At 33.8% G+C, this 22,236-nt stretch overlaps 1 protein-coding gene across 2 annotated transcripts in view; it reads right to left on the bottom strand.

The window, feature by feature from the left end:
* Positions 1 to 1,050: 1,050 nt before the first annotated feature.
* GLRB (glycine receptor beta) overlaps positions 1,051 to 22,236 on the bottom strand; it is a 60,353-nt gene continuing 39,167 nt past the window's right edge. For both annotated transcript variants that reach the window (XM_066279733.1, XM_066279742.1), the window contains 4 exons: positions 21,152 to 21,292; positions 14,444 to 14,596; positions 8,601 to 8,893; positions 1,051 to 4,024 (listed from right to left, as the gene is read on the bottom strand). In XM_066279733.1, the coding sequence (XP_066135830.1) occupies positions 3,728 to 4,024; positions 8,601 to 8,893; positions 14,444 to 14,596; positions 21,152 to 21,292 (884 nt within the window). In that variant the 3' untranslated portion in view covers positions 1,051 to 3,727. The remainder of the gene's footprint in view (positions 4,025 to 8,600; positions 8,894 to 14,443; positions 14,597 to 21,151; positions 21,293 to 22,236) is intronic.

Here is a 22,236-nt window from a genome sequence, read left to right as displayed (position 1 = left end):
ACACCGTCAATGAACAACTAAGGTGCTGCCACTATAAGCAGGTGCTTCTCATCTCTCTCCCTTCCTGTCTGTCTATCCCTCTCCCTCTTCCTCTCTTACTGAAAAAACAAAAAACAAAAAAACATAAACCACCCAAAACTATTCAAATGGCTAAGTTTTATAACTATAAGGGTCCTGAAAAAATTATATAGTATTAGATTACATCCCATTTTTAAAAATAATTAGTAAGCAATCAGTGAGAATATCTTAATTTTCATTAAATTTATTGGGGTAATATTGCTTAATGAAATTATATATATTTCAGGTGTACAATTTTATAACACATCATCTGTATATTGTCTTGTGTGTTCACTACCCTAATCAAGTCTCCCATCACCATTTATCCCATTTGTACTCTCTTCTAACTGCCCACCCTCCCCTTAATCGTACTACTGTTGTCTGTGTCTATGAGCTTTTCTCTTTGCTTAATCCTTTTGTATTTTTCATCTAACTTCTCAACCTTCCTCTCCTCTGACAGATATCAATCTTTTCTCTATATCTGAATCTATTTCTATTTTGTTTGTTTACTTTGTTCATATGATTTCACATATAACTAAAATCATATGGTATTTGTCTTTCTCTGACTGTCTTATTTCACATAGCATAATACTCTCCAGGTACGTCTGTGCTGTCACAAAAGGTAACATTTTTTACTGCTGAATAGTGTTCCATTGTGTAAACATACCATAGCTTTTTATCCACTCATCTGTTTATGGACACTTGGGTTGCTTCCAATTGTTGACTATTGCAAGGCCAATTTAAAATTAAAAGAGAAATAAAGATCTTCCCAGATGAGAAAAAGCTAAAGGAGTTTATTTCTATCAAACCAGTATAATAAGAAATGTTAAAGGGTCTTCTTTAATAATAGTGAGGAGGAGGATGATGATGAAGAATAAGAGGAGGAGAAGGAAGAAGAAGAAGAAGGAGGAGGAGGAGGAGGAGGAGGAGGAGGAAGAAGAGGAGGAGGAGGAGGAGGAGGAGGAGGAGAAGGGAAAGAAGACAAAGAAGAAGAAAAAGAAAAGGTGGTACATAGTTAAAAGAATAGAATGGCAATAAGTAACTATCAAGTCATTTTAAATGCTCCAATCAAAAGACATAGGGTCGCTGAATAAATAAGAAAACAAGAACCACATATAGAACTGTCTACAAGAGACTCACCTCAGAATGAAAAATATAGACTAAAAGTAAATGGATGAAAAATGGTACTTCATGTAAAAGGAAATGAATAAAAGCTGAGGTAGCAATAAGTATATTTGACAAAATGGATTTTAAAACAAAGGCTATAGTAAGAGACAAAGGAGACAATATAATGATAAAGGGAGCAATTCAATGAGATTATATAACCACTGTAAACATTTATGCACTCAACATAGAAACACCTAAATATATAAAAACAAATCTTGATGGACATAAAGGGAGCATCAACAGAAATGCAGTTATAATAGGGGATTTTAACACCCTACTGACATCAATGAATAGATCTTCCCACAGAAAATCAACAAGGAAACAACAGCCTTAAATGACACACTAGATCAGATGAATTTAACTGATATCTTTAGATCATTTCACCCCTAAGCACCGGAATGTACATACTAGGATAGACCACATGTTAAGACACAAAACAAGTCTCAATAAATTTCAGAAGACTGAAATCATATCAAGCAGCTTCTCTGGCCATTGGGATATGGCACTAGAAATCAATTACCAGTAAAAAACTTAAAAATACGCAAAGGCATGGAGTCTAAATAACATATTACTGAACAGTGAATGGGTTAACAATGATATCCAAGAAGAAATCAAAAGATACCTTGAAGCAAATGAAAATTAGAACACAACAACACAAACTCTATAGCAATCCTAATAATTCATAACATTACAAGCCTGTCTTAAGAAACAAGAAAAATCTCAAATGAGTAATTTAACTTTATACTTAATGGAACTAGAAAAAGAATAACAAACAAAACCCAAAGTGGGTTGGAGGAAGAAAATAATAAAGATCAGAGCAGAATTAAATGAAATAGAGTCTACAGAAAACAGAACAAAAGATCAATGAAACCAAGAGCTGGCTCTTTGAAAGTATTTATAAGGCTGGCAAACCTTTAACCAGTCTCATCAAGAAACAAAGAGAGAGGACCCAAATAAATAAAATCAGAAATGAAAGAGGAAAAGTAAAAATTGACACCAAAAAATACAAAAAATTGTAAGAAAAATATTATGAACTATATGCCATCTTTTAAAAATTAAAGTCTTCAATAAAGTATTTAATTATATATCGCAATGTGCATGAACAACATTTAAGCATTTTATTACTGAATTGACCATACAAACTCTCAGCTAAAATAAAAACCTCCAAATAATGTAAATATGTTTATTTGGTCTGTGTTATGTAAATTACTGATAGTTCTAATTTCAGCTACAGAGAAATAGAAAGGTACTCTTCGTATGTTATTAGGAAATGGGAGCTTTAGAGACCAAAGAGTACCTATTTTCAGATTGGGATGATATAAAAGATAGTAAAACCTAAGTAGTCAAGACTTTTGGCAAGAAAAAACATACAAAAAAGAAGTTAGACCTAACATAAACAAGGATATTTACTTAATCTTTAAATATTTTGTAACAAATCCAAAAACATTTAAATAAATGCAAAAACTAAATAAAGTCAGAAAAAAATTTAATTTTACTTAAAAATATGTGAGCATTTTAGTAAAACAAAGAAATTAAAATTCTTAAATAATTATGGGCCCTTCCCCAACAAATTCAAGTTACTTCTAGTAATAGAGTAGATTCCTCTTGATTTCTTTAAAAATGATGTGAAGTCATATATCTTTCTTTTACTGTATTCTGATTTAAAATATAAATCACTCTTTGTAAGGCACAACAATTCTGAATACTCTGTATCAGCAAAATGATTCCATAATAACATATTTAGGTTTTTATGTGGATTAAATATACTTTCTTTTATCAGAAATATTTAATTAATGTATCTATCATTTATTTTTATTTTATCAGAAGCAAGAATTCAGTATGAATTCACAGAAATTCCGATTTCTCTTTTCTTCAAAAATGATTACTGAGTTTTATTATCTGGCATTTTAACAACACAAGCACACTTTAAAATGAGCTTATTTTTACAAATTATTAAATTTTTGAACTTTATTTCTCCACAGAGCCCACATAAGTATAGCTGATATATCTCTAGTTACAAAGTTTAAACAATATGTAATATAATTTTGCTTAATCTGTGATACCATCTAAAATTATACAAGAATAAGATGGCTTTCTCTGAAAGTCACAAGGAAGGAATTTTGAAGTACTACATACGTGATAATGGTGATCATAACAAGATTCAGCGTGCATGTCATTTTATTATTAGAATTATCTGAAGTATTTGCAATTTACGCTAACTGAAGAGGATTGTTTGAATTTTATTTTATGTAGTATGCTTATCCTTCATTTATTCCTAAAGCAATATGTTTGCTATACATATATGCATCATTATTGGAGCACAGATATAACAAGACCATGCTGCCATTCAAATTAAGGTGCTACATTTCTTTTTTACAATCAAATGGCATCCAAAATGCAATATATTGCTATGAAAATGCAAAATTTTTCACAGATTGGCATTTATGAATAATGCTGGAGACAATGAAATGAGATTTTATTTTCTACCAATGGAAAAGATTTATCATAAATATATAGACCAATATATAACATTGAAGAACAAGAAGCAGAAAGGAAACAATGCTCTTGCATAAAGATCAATTCTCTTTGCTGCTGTTGGAATAACGGGTTTGGCAGGAGGAGGCTTCTTGTTGTTCTTTGCCTGAGATTTCCCTAGTCCGTTGTTGACTTCAATAGGTTTTCCATAGCAGTCATAATTGGATAATTCAAAATCTCTTGGTAAGCTTCCAACAATACTGAAGTCATTAGATCTCAGGTCAGACTTAGAAGTACAAACTTTTTTGCATCTGGTCTCACCAACCTGGAAATAAAAATTAAATACAGAGTGTTTATAGAACTTTTTTTTTATATAAAACATATATCTTCAAAAAGATATTTTAAAAATCAGATACAATGGTCAACTGATAAACCATCAGATTGCTCAAATATTTAACTCTAAAATGGGCCCTATAGAACAAGGCTTATGTCATGGAGTGAACGTTGATACATTATTTGATATTAAGGGATCAAAGTGCAAATGGAACATTTATCTTAGATGCTCCCAAGCTTGTGAGTCCTCAATTGAAAAACCAATGAATAAAAATCCAATATTTAACCACAACTCAGACCATATTACTAAAATGGATTATGGAAGACATCCAATACTTCTGACCTTTGACTTTCCTGTGGAATTTATCACCCCCAATGAGACAGTGTTCTTTCTAAATAACACTCCCAAATGAGACCAAAAGATGGTCACAATTATCATGAACCATAGATTGGCTAGTGGAAGGCATTTCTAACTTGTTGGCTAAAGTTGAGTTAGCTAACCACACTCAGAGAATCTAAAGAAATTGTGTATATTTCAGCCAGATCATATGTTACAGAGATTATTCTGTTGATAATCTTTGATTTATTAGATTTGAATTATTTCCCAAATATATACACATGGCTTTGGGATATCATTCATAGATAGATAAGCAGACAGACATACATATATGTAGACAAACAATAAATAGATGAGAAGATAAATAGATACATAATTTCCAAACCTTTCATTTTAATTCCCCAATTTGAAATTTTAAAAGGCCATTTTCAGTAAGCATCCTGTCATCCAAGCTCCACCACCATGCACAGACACACCCAAACTCACACGTTCTCACTCATACATTTTTCCTGTAAGTGTCCCAGACAGAAGATAACATTTAAAGTTATAGTTTTCCAGGGATGTTTGAGGAATGTGTAAGTCTCAGAATGCATCAGTGAATTTTTGTAAAGAGTACATCATCACCTTGAATGGAATACAAGTTGAGAACAGACTCTACATACCAAATCTTTGTACACGCCTCAAATTATCAGAGCAATCTTCAAAATCTGGTACACTGTGGATACCCGAGTCTTCCTCCCCTTAGAATTTTCCACTCCAAAAGCTTTAGATGCACTAACTGTGCTTTAGAATACACTCATCAAAACAAAGAACAAGTCAAGCTTTAGACTTAGAAAACATGACTCTTATTGGTTATTTACAGAAAAATGGCCTAAAGTATTTACTATAGAAATGCACTTTATATAAATATTTTACATGGGTTTTAGTATCTGTAACTAACTAAACAAGAAGCCAAATTTATATGATATTATTACTTGTCACATAAATACTTCAATTTTTTTAATCTTTTATTCATATAAACATATTCTTAGATCTGCCAGCAATTTTAATGATGTTAGAATTTTATCTATATAGTTTATTCAAATGTGGGTATAGAATATTTATTCAGAGAGTTATTTAAATATAGTTAACATATCAGTAAGGAATGAACAATTTCAATGAAAAAATGACATAAAAAAGCACTCCTAAAGCTTTAATTTCATTATACTAATTTTTTTAACCATTTATTTTATTAAATTTTTTTCCAGAGATGTTGTTGAAGATTCTTGGATTTAAAATCAGTAGAGTTGTGTGTGTGTGCGTGTGTGCACATGTGTGTGTATATGTCTATTGGTAGAGAGAACCTCTATTTACTAAAGAAGTAATTTTTAATGATATGACACACTAAATAAGATATACGATTAAGTTTCCTACTGAAAAGTACTTTGGTCCTTCCCTAAATAACTCATGATTCATTAGCTAATTGGCTGGGCTCATCTTGCCCCATTTATCAACAATTTTACAGAGAACTTTCTTTTTGTAGTGACTCTCTACACATAAGTATCATATATGTAGATGAAAGTACAAAAGAGTTTACAATATAAATACTATTTTAAACAATTATACTATCACATGAAGAGGGATTAAATAAACTGTTTATAAATAAAACTAACCCTACTTAACACATTCTTAAAAGTGGTCTTGGTTATATTAATCTCTAATTTATGTTTTATCATATGTTCCTCATACAAATATATGTCTTGCTTTCACATAAACTTGTCACTTTTTCAAAATTACTGGTAGCAAAAATGAGATAGTATGATAATGAAACTGTAAAAAATAAAAAATAATGCAGATAAAAAATTACCTAATGCTTCAAATTTTAGCCCCTAAGATTATCCTTCTGGTCCTTTCCAGTGTATGTCTATATACACTTAAAAACAAATCACCTTAAATAATATTGAACTTAGGCATGATTTCAATTTGATCATGGTATTCCTACAGAAAATAAAAATACGCTCAGAAAGAAATAAACTCTATATTTAACACAAAGTTTAAATTAGCCTTTAATTTAAAAAACATATCATTGTCGCCTGACCAGGCAGTGGTGCAGTGGATAGAAAGTTGGACTGGGATGCAGAGAACCCAGTTTCAAAACTCTGAGGTCACCAGCTTGAGCATGGGCTTATCCAGCCTGATTGAGGGCTCACCAGCCTGAGCGCAGGGTCACTGGCTTGAGCGTGGGATTATAGACATGACCCTATAGTCGCTGTCTTGAAGCCCAAGGTTGCTGGCTTGAGCAAGGGGTCACTCACTCTGCTGTAGCTTCCATCCCTCATCAAAGCACATATGAGAAAGCAATCAATGAACAAGCAATCAATGAAAAATTTGGATGCTGCAATGAAGAACTGATGATTCTCATCTCTCTCCTTTCCTGTCTGTCTGTCCCTATTTGTCCCTCCCTCTGACTCTCTCTCTCTGTCTCTGTCAAAACAAAAACAAAAAATAAAAACATATTCTCATAAATTACTTGATACTCTTCCAGTCTCATCTTCTATTTTATTTGATATTTGATCAAGACCCAAAGTATATTGAACTTTTATTAGGTAATTATTTCAGTGCTTAAAAGATGAATTAAAAATAATATAATTCAGTGTAATATTCCAGATATTATTTATTTTTAAAATGACTTTATTTATTCATTTTAGAGAATAGAAAGGGAGACAAGGGGAGGGGGGAGCAGGGAGCATCAACTCCCATATGTGCCTTGACCAGGCAAGCCCAAGCTTTTGAACCAACGACCTCAGCATTCCAGGTTGTTGCTTTATCCACTGCGCCACCACAGGTCAGGCCAGATCTTATTTATTTTTTATATTTATGTTCATAAATAATCTTGTTATGTTCTGCAGCACTCTGACACTCTGGTTCTCTTCAGTCCTCAATATCCCACTTCATGGAATGTATTAAGATCCCAAGCTCACTTGCACATTGGTATTCTCTGTTACTAGTACATTTCTGCAGTTATTGAGGCCCTATTATACAGCAGAGAATGAAGCTGGCTGTGGCACTACTGAAAACCAAGCACGTGCTCTATAGGACAGCTTTGCTTTCTGTTTCCAGATCTCTTCACTAAGGTCCAAGTCAGAAGGTGGGAGGGATTAGCAGGTTGGAAATATGAGAAAGTGGTAAAAGTTGTGAGATATAAATGGAAGGGTTAGATGTGACAAAGACATGACTTCTTTCAGGCCATTATAGTTCTGCATTAATGAAAATTTTATTCTTATTCTTCATGAAGAAGATTATGCTACTAATGAGTTATAAAGTCTGAAGAACCCTCCTGCAAGGTAGCAACTAAGAATTTGCAGATGTCCTGGTTGTAGGCTTAGAATATGAGTTTAATGACTTAATAGTAAGAAAAAAAATCTATAGGCTGCACTGCATAAGAACTCGTAGCTTGCTTTTGTACCTAAAAATATAAATGAGGCATACTTGTCTAATTAAGTAAGTGGAAGTGGGAGTGGTAAACAAATTAATAGAGTGGTATGGGGCTGAAATATAGGCAAAGTAAGCAAGATTTTCCAGGTTGTTTGATGCTATGGACCTATTAGGCCCTTGGGGAATGTGTCATGCTAAACTCAGTGGAAATGATCTCCTGGTTGATTAGTCTTCCCAACCAGAGCAATTTGACAGCTATCCCTAATCCATGAAGCAGCCTATTGGACAAGTCCCAGAGTTTGGACATAGTCTCCCAATGGGCCAGGCATCCACTAAATAAGTGTAGCTTGCCTGTCACGTTCTATGTGAAACAGTCTAATCTGATGGGAAATGTGTAATTTAATCAAGAGCATGGTACTGTTTATGATGGTTGGTAGGTCAGCGCTCCCCCCAGTAGTCCTCCAAGCTTTCACTGGGACTTATCAAATGAGAAATAGGAAGGAGGTCTATTGTGGTTCTGGCAAGACCTCCACATTGGATGGTGACCATCAAAGCAGAGGAGTATTGTTAAACTCAGTGGAAAGGCCTCCAGAAATTTGATAAGGTGCTGATTTTTTTTCTTAATTAGTACATGACCTAAGTGTTCTCTATTTGTTTTCCAAAAAAGTAGGTTGCGGTTAGTTCCTTTTCACCTAAGAGAAAAAAATGAATGAATACCAATTCTATCAAACCTTTAAACCCACAGAAGAATATTTCTCTCCTGACACAACAAAGCCTTGATGGGGAAAATTATTTTATTGGGTAATTTTATTCTTACCTGCAGAGTGCTAATGTGAACGGGAGTGCCTGTACCATTCACAGTATTCTTTTTCACTGCATTTCCACCTTTTCCATCTGCTTGCTCAGCCTTAGCAATTCTGGCTTTTTCTGCTTCAACTCGTTTGGGGTTATTTAGCATCACCTGGACCACGGCATACTCCACAAGGGAAGCAAACCCAAAGAGAAGACAAGCGATGAGCCAGACATCAAGAGCCTTCACATAGGACACTTTGGGCAGTTCAGCCGCAAGGGTTGTGCACTCAGAGGCCAAGCTGAGTACTGAAAAGATACCTACAGAAACAGAAACGGGAATTAATATGCTACTTAGCCCTGTAAAAAAGTGTCCTGTGATCATTACTCTTTGACTATGTCCCTCTCCAGAAACCCCCCGAAACTCATGAACAATTCATCAGGTTCCTTTAAAGCACAAAGAGTAGAAGAAATAATCCATACATACCTTTTAAGGTAGGCATTATTAAATGTGGTTGGGGAGGTTTATAAATACTCAGCATTTTAAACAAAGAAATAAAAATTTAAACCGAGGTATATAACCATATTTTGGAGCTGATTTAAATATTAAATTTATCTAAAACTACTCTATAGCATCTCTGAGGAAGCCACAAAGCTTATTTCATTTTTCAGCATTATTTTAGATAGTTATTGAGTTGAATTTTATCCGATGGACAGCTAAATCAGAACAAGAATAGAACATACAGAGCAACTTTCTGATAAGGATCACAAAAAATATGATAAAAAAAGATAAAGTAGAGAACATTCCTAGTTATTTGGATGAAAACAAATGATTCCAGTTTTCAAGAAAAGAATAGAATTCTGCTATATGTAATGGTAACAGTACATGGAGAACCAGCTTCAAAGTACCCTTGGGAGCTTGACATTTCTTCTTATAAATAAATGTATTGGGTGACGTTGGTCAACAGGGTCACATAAATTCCAAGGGTACATCTCCATAACACATGATTGCAGACTTCATTGTGTGCCCACCACCCAAAGTCAAATCATCTTCTGTATCTGTTACCATATATTTAACCCCCTTTACCCTTGATTAACTTCCCACCTCATCCCCTTTTCCTCTGGTAACCACTGTACTATTGTCTGTGTTTATGAGTGTCAGTTTTATATCCTACATATGAGTGAAATCGTATGGTTCTTAGCTTTTTCTGACTGATTTTGCTTAGCATAATGTTCTCAAGTTCCATCCATGTTATCACAAATGGTAGTATTTCATCCTTTTTTTTATGACTGAGTAGTGTTCCATAGTATATATGTACTGACATTTCAAGTTATACAGGGGTGGGCAAAAGTAGGTTTATAGTTGTTCATATGGAAAGAAACATGCAGGTAATGATTATTACAATAGTTTTACTAACTCAAAAGAATGTCAAAATGGCAAAGAAAAAAAATCCACCTACTTTTGCCCACCTTTGTATTACTATATGAGAGTAAGATATTTCTAATAAAGAAATATTGACTATTTGGGGAAAATGCATAATGTCTTTGACAAACCTATAAATTTAAGTCTAGTTTTGGGTGTTTTATTCCCAGAACATTAACTCTTATCCTCTAAAAGAATTAACCTATTAGTTGTCATTGCCATCAGTGCAGATACATAACCCTTAGAATAAAATTTCCCACATTTTTGGTTATTAAGATTTAGATTTGGTCCTTGTGGTTTTTATTAGACATAAACTACCAATTTTTTTATTCTAAAAAAGTCATTTTCATTGCTTCTTTCCTAGTTTCCCTCTTTTAAAAATCTGTATTTCATTTAATTATTCCAATAAGTCAGGCAGGAGATTTGCTCAGAGTCCTTCTGATGGAAGAAAAAACTAAAATACTTTAACTAATCAATATCCCAGAAGTCAGATATATCACATTTTAAAAATTTTTTATTGAATTTATTGGGGTGACATAGGTTAATAAAAGTATATAGGTTTCTCAGCATAACAAAGGCCATCTATGATAAACCATCAGCTAACATCATATTAAATGGCATAAAACTGAGGACTTTTCCCCTAAAATCAGGAACAAGACAAGGTTATCCACTCTCTCAACTCTTATTCAACGTAGTGCTGGAAGTTCTAGCCAGAGCAATCAGACAAGATAAAGAAATAAAAGGCATTCATATTGGGAAAGAAGAAGTAAAGGTTTCACTTTTTGCAGATGATATGATCCTGTACATCGTAAACCCCAAAGACTCCACAAAAAGACTACTAGAAACAATAAACCAATACAGTAAGGTCGCAGGATACAAAATTAACATACAAAAGTCCATTGCCTTCCTATATGCCAACAATGAAACATCAGAAAACGAACTAAAAAAAAATCCCCTTCATGGTTGCAACAAAATATAATTAAAATACCTAAGACTAAATATAAAAAAAGAATGTAAAGAACCTATATAATGAAAACTACAAAGCATTGTTAAGGAAAATTGAAAAAGATATAATGAAATAGAAAAATATTCCTTATTCCTGAATAGGAAGAATAAATATAGTCAAAATGACTATATTACCCAAAGCGATATTCAAATTTAATGCAATTCCCATCAAAATTTCAATGTCATTTTAAAATAAATAAAACAAAAAAATCATCAGGTTTATATGGAACTATAAAAAAACCCAAATAGCCTGACTAGGTGGTGGCGCAGTGGATAGAGTATTGGACTGGCATGCGGAAGAACCCACGTTCGAGACCCCAAGGTCGCCAGCTTGAGCGCGGGCTCATCTGGTTTGAGAAAAAAGCTCACCAGCTTGGATTCAAGGTTGTTGGCTTGAGTAAGGGGTTACTCGGTCTACTGAAGGTCCACAGTCAAGGCACATATGAGAAAGCAATCAATGAACAACTAAGGTGTCGCAACACGCAACGAAAAACTAATGATTGTTGCTTCTCATCTCTTCATTCCTATCTGTCTGTCCCTGTCTATCCCTCTCTCTGACTCTCTGTCTCTGTAAAATAAATAAATAAATAAATAAATAAATAAATAAATAAATAAAATAAATAAATAATATATATATATAAAAAAACAAAAACAAAACCCAAATAGCCAGAGGAATCCTAAGAAAAAAGAACAAAGCTGGGGCATTACAATACCTGACTTCAAATTATATTATAGAGCCACGACAATCAAAACAGCATGGTATTGCCCTGGCCGGTTGGCTCAGTGGTAGAGCGTCAGCCTGGCGTGCCGGGGACCCGGGTTTGATTCCCGGCCAGGGTACATATGAGAAGCGCCCATTTGCTTCTCCACCCCCCTCTCCTTCCTCTCTGTCTCTCTCTTCCCCTCCTGCAGCCAAGGCTCCATTGGAGCAAAGATGGCCCGGGTGTTGGGGATGGCTCCTTGGCCTCTGACCCAGGCGCTAGAGTGGCTCTGGTCGCGGCAGAGCGACGCCCCGGAGGGGCAGAGCATTGCCTCCTGGTGGGCAGAGTGTTGCCCCTGGTGGGCATGCCGGGTGGATCCCGGTCGGGCGCATGCGGGAGTCTGTCTGACTGTCTCTCCCTGTTTGCAGCTTCAGAAAAATACAAAAAAAACCCAAAAAACAACAAAAAAACCCAGCATGGTATTGGCAGAAGAATAGACACGCAGACCAATGGAACAGAATAGAAAGCCCAGAAATAAAACCACATATATGTGGTCAAATAATTTTTAATAAAGAGGCCAACAACACACAATGGAGAAAAAAAAGCCTCTTCAACAAATGGTGCTTGGAAAACTGGAAAGCCACATACAAAAGAATGAAACTCGACTACAGTTTGTACCCTTATACTAAAATTAATTCAAAATGGATCAAAGACCTAAATATAAGACCTGAAACAATAAATTACATAGAAGAAAACATAGGTACTAAACTCATGGACCTTGGTTATAAAGAGCACTTTATGAATTTGACTCCAAAGGCAAGGGAAGTGAAGGCAAAGATAAATGAATGGGACTACATCAGACTAAGAAGCTTTGCTCATCAAGAGAAATTGACAACAAAACAATCAGACAGCCAACTAAATGGGAGATGATATTTTCAAACAACAGCACAGATAAGGGCCTAATATCCAAAATATATAAAAAACTCATAAAACTCAACAACAGACAAGCAAACAATCCAATAAAAAAATGGGAAGAGGATATGAACAGATACTTCTCCCAGGAAGAAATACAAATGATATAAGAAAAGATGCTCATCTTTATAAGCTATTAGAGAAATACAAATCAAAACTATAATGAGATAGGACCTCACACCTGTTAGATTAGCTATTATTAACGAGACAGGTAATCACAAATGTTGGAGAGGCTGTGGAGAAAAAGGAACCCTCATCCACTGTTGGTGGGAATGTAAAGTAGTACAACCATTATGGAAGAAAGGATGGTGGTACCTCAAAATATTAAAAATAGAACTACCATATGACCCAGCAATCCCTCTACTGGGAATATACTCCCATAACTCAAAAACACTGGTATGTAAAGACACATGCAGCCCCATGTTCATCGCAGCATTGTTCACAGTGGCAAGACATGGAAACAACCAAAAAGCCCTTTAATAGATGCCTGGATAAAGAAGATGTGGTACATATATACTATGGAATACTACTCAGCCGTAAGAAATGATGACATCGGATCATTTACAACAACATGGATGGACCTTGGTAACATTATACTGAGTGAAATAAGTAAATCAGAAAAAAAAACAACTAAGAACTATATGATTCGATACATAGGTGGGACATAAAAATGAGACTCAGGGACATGGACAAGAGTGTGGTGGTTACCGGGGGTGGGGAGGAGAAGGGAGGGGATGGGGACAGAAGAGGGGCACAAAGAAAACCAGATAGAAGGTGATGGAAGACTATATGAATTTGGGTGATGGGTATGCAACATAATCAAATGTCAAAATAACCTGGAGATGTTTTCTCTGAACCTATGTACCCTGATTGATCAATGTCACCCCATTAAAATTAATTTTAAAAAGGTATATAGGTTTTAGGTATTCAACTCTATAGTATATCATCTGTATATTGCATTGTGTGTTCACCACCTCCAGTCAAAGGGAGATTTGCACAAGGGCTTTCTGATGGAAGGAAAAAAATGACATGTGACAACCTGAGAAGTCAGCGTAAAAAAAAAAAAAAATTTAAACATTCCAAGCAATCAAAACTTGTTGTGATGTCCTTATTTTGAAGTTTATTCACTTTACCCATAAGAAGGACTCTTGCTTATTTCCTCAAGCACAGACTTTTTAACCCCTATACTGACACAATTTTCAAGTCTGTTTAATGGTGTTTCTATGGCAAAGACTAAGAGCATTATGAGCAACAAATAGGAAGGTATGGATGACCAGCCCCTTACTCTCACTAGCCACTGCTGATGATACAGCACATAATAACTGATGTTTAGAAAAACGATACTTAGTCATTTTTTAAAAGAAATTATTTTATATCCCCTGATTAAGAGTAGGAGATAGTACAAAATATTAGTTGAAAAGATTTTTATAAAAATTATAGTTTTTAAATTTGTCACTATTGGGAATTTTAGGCTTTCATTATCTGTGAATATCACTAAGTAATAATTATTTCATGAAAGTCAAACCAGGACCAATTTACTTGTTGAAAACACCCAAGGACACAAAAAGAAAAAGCTTAGTTTAACAATAAAGTGCTTATATATTGAGAAAATCTAGTTCAATGCCAAATTTTGAAGGAAGTCAAAAAAGTGAAAAAGAAAAAGATTGCCATCAACTTCCAAACTCATTATTTCAAAATAGTAGTTTTCCTGTTAGTTACATGAAGCCATGACCCATTACTGCGGGGAGAGAGGAGCGTGGAACACTTTACCCAGCGGCACTCGGGCGGCACTCGCATCCGGGTTGATCCAGAAGGAAAGCCAGGAGAGGACCACGATCAGCAGTGTCGGGGCATAGACGCCCATCATGTAAAACCCAACCTGTCTCCTTAGCGTGAAGATGACTTCCACACATGTGTAGTACCCTTTCCGAGGCAAACATATGAAAAGTATGAGGTTTGCACCCACATACAACTTCAAAAACCAATAAGGGATCTGGAAGTTCTAAGTCAATTCTATTTGAGACAATTTTACAAAGTGAACTCCACAAAAAAAGGGTTTTTGTTTTTTCCCCCCTCAAGATAGAAACATAATTGATGAGATCTAAAAGGATGACATTATGCGACTGGTTTCACCTGACTTTTCACAACTTCACTACTACATTGAGAAATAGATACGGTGTGTGGCTCCCTTCTGTCATGGCCTCGGCTTTAAGCCTGTGTTTAAAGAACCTGCAATGGACTTAAACTTTTCCTTACCCATGGGTACTCTCTGGGCAAATGATTTAAAAGGAATCAAGCAGACAGCAGTAAGTCAAAGAACAGGTCCAAAAAGAACCACTCTTGGACTAGCACGGTCAGTTTAACTCTTCAGTCATGTGTACCACTTCTTATTTAGAAAGGATGGAAGTCTCTAATAATGTATATGTATATTCAAGCCTTAAAGATTAAGAAAGTATTGGAAGCAAACATTGGCAGGAATAAAAAATGTGTTTTCACTATATGGAGATAGAGTATTATAAAGTGCAAGCATCTGTGATTCCTCTAATTCTCCCTTCCTCTGCTCCAGGCCCTCACACGCACTCTAATTGAGAGAAAGCACTTTGCTCTTACATGCTGAGACAACTGCAGAAATTGCTTTACAACATAATTCTAGAGCTGCCAGGACATCAACTAGTCCTCCAAATAAATCACAAATTATGAGCAGCCTCATAACAGCCCTTGCTGACTTGAGACAGAAAATAAGTGACACAAATAGTCTCCTAGCACTGCTAGCACCAGAATATTTACAGATATTTGAGTTTATCAGTCAGCAATTTAAGTATAATATTTAATACTTTAAAAACTTAATTTAAATAAAAATGTCATTTACCTTTCAACATAAAAAGATTATGTACAAATATCAAGTTAAAATACCTTCAATTGTATTCAACTTAAATTGCACATTATTATTTATAAATGTTGAAACAAATAAATGAACAATAACTAAATAAAATAATTCTAGGAAAAGGACAATATTCCTTTTTACTATTTTATATTTTAAAAATTATATTTATCTATTGTTCCTGGTTGAGAAGAATATATATACCTCTGACGTTAGAACAATACATATATTAATTCATGAACGGGACAGCAGAACTTGCATACATTAGGATTTTAGTAAAAGTAAATAAAAGATGTTAGTCATACTTCCCTATCAAATACATAGATTAGAAATCTATCTTTTTCCCATTGTGAATTATAATCATTGTTACTTCTAAAAGATTAGAAAGACATTAGAACTAGTATGTAAGAACAATAAATAGTTGAAATGAAGCAAATTCTAATTATGCCAAAGGTTTCCATATTATATAAAAAAATAGATACGGAAGTGTTTTCTCTCTATAAATTTTAATTTCATTAAAACAAGGTAATTTATTTAAACTGTATACAGGTTTTAAAAAGATACAAAAGGTAAAACAATGAATAATTTCCCTCCCTTTTCTGTTCCCAGCCACTCATCTTAACTTACAGCCTGGAAAAAAGAGAACATATGTTCCTAACTAATAATCATGGACAAAGTTTCCAAAATATAATCTTTCATACATCCAAAATACTGCGGTTAAAAAGCTCACACTATTGCCTACAAGTGGTCCTGAAGTAACTGGCTTTGTAATAGCCTCACCTACTAGAGATAGAGATAATGTGCTTATGTATTATTAGGTAGCCTAGTGGTCACAAATATGATAACAATTTAGTATGTTGTTCACTTTAAGATGAATTTTTGCACTCATCTGACCATGTTTAAATGGAAGCCTAAGAACATGAGCCCTGTACTGTGAAGCAAGTTTACACCACATCACTTTATGTATGAAGGCATCTCTGGGGGAGGGAGCCTCCCAGAATTTGAATGCACTTGGCAGTGGAATACAGGGTGGATATTATCGCGATTTGCTCCATAAACTTTTATGAGAAACATTTCTTGATGTTTTTTTATCTTTTCCTGGTACTGTTACATTTATGAGAGGCAGGTGGGCAGCTAATTGATATAAATGTTCATTGGCAAATTCAATTTACTTTCTATTTCCTATGGGATTTTGTTTCATTATTATTCACTCAGGCTTCCAATTTTTAAGTCTTTTTGTGTACTTGTTTCCCCACATATTTCTCTACCTTTGCAATTTCTACAATTATAAAAAAACATAAGTTTTAATAAATTTAAAGCCAATTCATTATTTCTGATAATTCTGTACACATTCAAAAAATGTTGGTCATTATTTTATATATGTTATTCTCTATATCTTTTTCACTGTTCTATTTGATTAAGCATTCCATGCATTTTGAATGTTCTATTTTTTCTAAACACATTCCTAAACATCGTCCAAAGATTAATTTATATTTTACTTATATTCAAGATTCATGTGAATGCCGATAAAACATGTTTATTGAAACATAGTGCCAAATATTTTTATGTTAAATATAAGTTTTTGTTGTTATTTTTCTGTAACTAATAAAGTATCAGGGACTTATTATGATAACCCAAAAAATGTAAAAACACTTTTCTTATCATAAATCTCGTATAATTCTCCAAATACTCTCTCCCACAGCACATGTTCTCATTTCCTCCTCAGAACTAAAATGAACTATAGTTATTTGTTTACTTATTTATCATATTAGAGTATGAATCTATAAATGGCATGGACCTATCTTTTATTCACTGTTGAGTCCCCAAATGAAGAATTTTAAATGGAGGACTTAAAGGTGAAAAAAGTTAATACCCCCATAATTTTCAATGCTGCTACATAATTTTATGCTATTACTTAAAGTTAGAAATAAAATTTCTAGGTTTTTTATTTCATCTCTAGATGAATTTAAAACTTCAGTAGGGCATACAGGGGGTCCTTGGGTTACGACAGTTTCAACATGCAACATTTTAAGTATAAGATGCTCACTGCCATAAAAAAAACTTTAAAAACTGAGACATGAACTCCGTTCCTGTCTGTCTGTCCCTATCTATCCCTCTCTCTGACTCTCTCTTTGTCTCTGTTAAAAAAACAAAAAACAAAAAAAAAGACATGAATGTTGTGACTTATGCAGTTAGCATCATACTTTTTTCTACACTCATTATTTTGTCATTTTTTCTATTACTACAGTACAGTGTACAGTACAGTATAATTATATCCTTTTCCTTTTTCTGTGGCTTAGTCATGTTTTTAGTTCCGGATTATAACTTTACAACTGTGTAGGATGGGTAAGTGACTTAGGCTAGGGTGAGTTTCAACTTACACCAAAATTCGGGTTACATCACTATCATAGGAATGGAACTGTGTCATAACCCTAGGACCCCAAAAAATTGTATTACAATTTTTTAAACAATATAGACAGTGTTTATTTTAAAATGTTAGGCATATAATATGGCCTGAACAGGTGGTGACACAGTGGATAGAGCATTGGCCTGAGACACTGAGGACCCAGGTTTGAAAACCTGAGGTTGCTGGATTGAGCGTGGGCTCATCCAGCTTGAGCATGGGTTCATTAGCTTGAGCTCAGGGTTGCTAGCTTAAGCGTGGGATCATAGACATGACCCTATCATCGCTGGATTAGTTAAGGGGTCACTGGCTCACCTGGAGCCCCCAGTCAAGGCACATATTAGAAAGCAATCAATGAACAACTAAGATGCCTCAACTATGAGTTGATGTTTCTCATCTCTCTCCCTTCCTTTTTGTCTGTCCCTGTGTATACCCACCCTACTATTTAAAAAAAGGATGTAATCTCAATGTGGATATATGGGTAACTATTTTCAAAATACAACAGGACTGACTCCACAGGTTATGTAGTGTTGTCAGACTCACTATCCTAGAACGTCACTTAATAACAGGAGACTTTGGGGAAGTGTCTTTGTGTCATTATCCTAATGTGTAAAACAGGAACAATAAAAGTAATGAACTCAGAGGATTGTTGTGAGCATTAAGGTATAGAATTCCTGCAAAGTACTAAAAACAATGCCTAACATAGATCAAAAAAGCCATCTATAAAATGTGTCTACACAACAATCTCAAATGGCTTTTCTCTTGACTTTCAAGTTCTTTATTCTTATTATTAGGTGAGTTGTGAAAATTCCCTAAAACGTAGTCTCCTTAATTTGAATGATGGAGAAGAGAAGGGATACTTTGCCTAGTGCCATGGCTGACCCTGATTTGCCTGGCAACTTTCAGATAGTCATTCAGTCACAATGCACCTCAGTTATTTTATGTCAGTATCAATAAGGTCCCTTCCATATATAATGGTCTGTGGTCTATCATTTCTTTTTTGAGTACTTGAATGATTAATTTTTGTAGGAGCTCAGTTTTTTCTTTTAAAAAATGTAATAATTCTTTTTTATTATTAAAGTATAGTTGACATACAATATCATTTTAGTTTTAGGTGTACAGTGTAATGATTCCACATTTGTAAACTTTACAAAGCAATCACCATGACAAATCTAGGAACCATCTGTCACAATATGAAGTTATAATGTTATTGAATATCTTCCCTTTGCTGTACATTACATTCCCCTGACCTGTTGACTTTATACTTGGAAGTTTGCACCTCTGATTCCCCTTCACCTTTTCACCCATTTCGTCCACTCTGGCAGTGTTATAATAAATGCAACACTAAGAAATTTGGAGATAAAGTTAGTGTAAGCATCTGTTGTTTCTGACCTTCAAATATATTAACAGGTTATATAACATTTCTATGTAAGTATACTGCTCACAAAAATTAGGGAATGAATATGAAGTGGTAAAAAAAAGAAGCATTTGATTTTCTTTATTAAACAAGAACATCAGAAAAGCAAACAACAAGTCAAAGAAAGTTGTTTGATTATGCAAATAAGATGCAAAACCAACTTTTATTTCATTGGTGACAATACACCATACAACAGGCTGAAAGACTGGAGTATCTGCACATTCCCTGGTCCCCTAATTTTTGTGAGCAGGTAGATAATATATAAAGTATATGTAAATAGTTGCTAACGACAATTTAAAATGTGTTATAAATTAACAAATTATGCATTACATAGGTAAATAGATTATATATTATTTATATGTAGAGAGATCCTAAGGGCTGGTAATTTATTTGAATGTTAACACCAGAAGTTTAAACTAACTATATCCCCACATTGCTTAGTGTTGCATTTATTATAATACTCTAAATATGTGAATGTTCACTCCACCTTTTATTTTAATAGCAACAGGAATGTTTTAAATTATATTTTGGCCTGGATGATGTCATGATGGCAGCACTTTAGTTCAAACATCTGATCTTTCTAAATTCTACATATTATGCTATACATTTTTATTTTTGCAAAGTCAACACAGATTTTGCAATAAATGTAAACGTTGTATCTATTTCTAAATATCTTTGTTTTGATTTTCATCCTGAAACATAATTAGAATTGTGTAGAATTTATAAGTTGAACTGATTATCAGTAGAGACTCAAAGGTTTAATACTAATCATATTATAAAAGTATTGAATTGTGACTACTGTATTTGTATTTCTGTTAAAAACTTGATGTGATTAATAAACAAGGTTAATTTGTTGTGCTTTTTATGAATGACTTTTCCATAATCTAGGCCAGGAATATTATACAAGAATATTGACTGATATCCAATCATTTCAAACATTTATTGTTTCTTGAACAGCATGAGGAATGATGCATTTTACAATTAAGAATACAGGTCTAGGCTCTAGCCCATTGGCTCAGTGGTAGAGCATCAGCCTGGCGAGTGAATATCTTGGGTTCATTTCCTGGTCAGGGCACACAGTAGAAGTGCCCATATACTTCTCTATCCCTACCCATCTTACTTCTCTCTCTCTCTCTCTCTTCCCCTCCTGCAGCCATGGCTCAGTTGGAACAAGTTGGCCCCAGGCACTGAGATGGCTCCATTGCTTTCACCTCAGGTGCTAAGAAGTGCTTGGTTGCTGAGCAATGGAGCAATGCCCCTGATGGGCAAAGCATTGCCTCCTAATGGACTTGCTAGTGGATCTCAGTTGGGGTGCATGCAGGGGTCTGTCTCTGCCCCCCTCCTTTCACTAAATTAAAAATAGGGAATATAGGTCAACCACTATCTAAAAACTGCCCAAAAGACAAAAGATGAATATATATGAATTTTGTTGCTCATATCCACAATATATAGCCCCAAAATGAATCTTGCCAGAAGTAGAATTTCTTCATAACATCTAAGAAAACCACTGCTTGGCAAAGTTATTACTAAAATATAAAAATTGAGAACCTTTTCCTACTCAGAATTACATAAAGAAAAGCAAAATTCTCTAGTAATAAAAATCTTTTATAAAACATTAATGAATGGAATTTTATGAGTAACTTAAATATATGAATGTAAGGATAAACTACTTATTTTTAACTAGTTTTCTTCTATTCTTCCCTTAACATATAATTATATTATAATAAATCTTTGAACTAGGACTTAGTTGTGTTTAATTTAAAGATCATTACTTACCAGTGCCTTTATAATACTTTGTACAGTTACCATATTCAATATCCTCCTTTTTAATATCAAACTGAGGCAAAGCAATTTTTTCTAACTGAACAGGATCCCCAGATTGCCAGATAAATCGTAAATCATCAGTTGTGTAACCAACTATAAACAAAAATAAATAAAAATATTAGTTTAAAATATAAGTATTAATTCTTTCTTAATATTTTAAGAATTCAAATATTAAGTGTCAAAGTGACAAGAAAATAGACATATGAAATTGTTGTTAAAATGTAAAGAGGTAAATATAGCCAATGAGTAAAAATATTAAAACAAAAATTGAAGATAGTTGGCTTAAAGAAAAAACAAGCTAAAATAATCAGTGTATTTCTAATAGTTAAAATCCTAGATGTTGTATCCATTGGGATATTATGTTACAATTCTGAAATGTCATCAATAAAAAAGTAATAAATAAGTGATACTAGCTTTCCAAATGTCTACACTTAAAATCATGCATATTCTGCCTGGAAATTGATTTTTTTTTTTAATATAAGCATCAATACATTTTTTAAAAAGAGTGACCACAAACTTCCTTAAGGAGAAGCATTGCCACAGGAGAGCAATAAAATAGTCCCTCAAGTGGACAACATTAGTCATGCCGAAGCACACATTGTGGGCTTAGTAATGTGGCTACAATTCAAGGATCATATGGAGTTGTACCACAGATAGTAACCTAACATTCAACTCTAAAGTACACATATATTTTAAAGTAATACTTTAGTTGTTCTGGTAATAGAATAGAATTGAAAATAAGTATATAGTTGGAATTTTTTATAAAGGTACACAGGCACACATATGGAAACACATACACTGACATAAACATATATACATTTATATCAGCAAAATCTAATTTTATAGTTAGAAAGCAATAAGTATTATTCAACTGAAGACCTAGATACAGTAATCTTTAAAAAAAAAAAACAGCAGAAAATCACCAAGTGATTTTAAAGCATATCACCCAACAATCATACACAAGACATTTTTACAAGGTTATTATTGTTTATTCTCTGCAGGAATAGGTTATAGTACATAGGTATTCAGGTTAAAGA

Source organism: Saccopteryx bilineata, chromosome 1 (genome assembly GCF_036850765.1).
Source record: "Saccopteryx bilineata isolate mSacBil1 chromosome 1, mSacBil1_pri_phased_curated, whole genome shotgun sequence".
In the NCBI taxonomy this organism is placed as follows: Eukaryota; Metazoa; Chordata; class Mammalia; order Chiroptera; family Emballonuridae; genus Saccopteryx; species Saccopteryx bilineata.
This window is presented reverse-complemented; position numbering and strand designations above follow the sequence as displayed.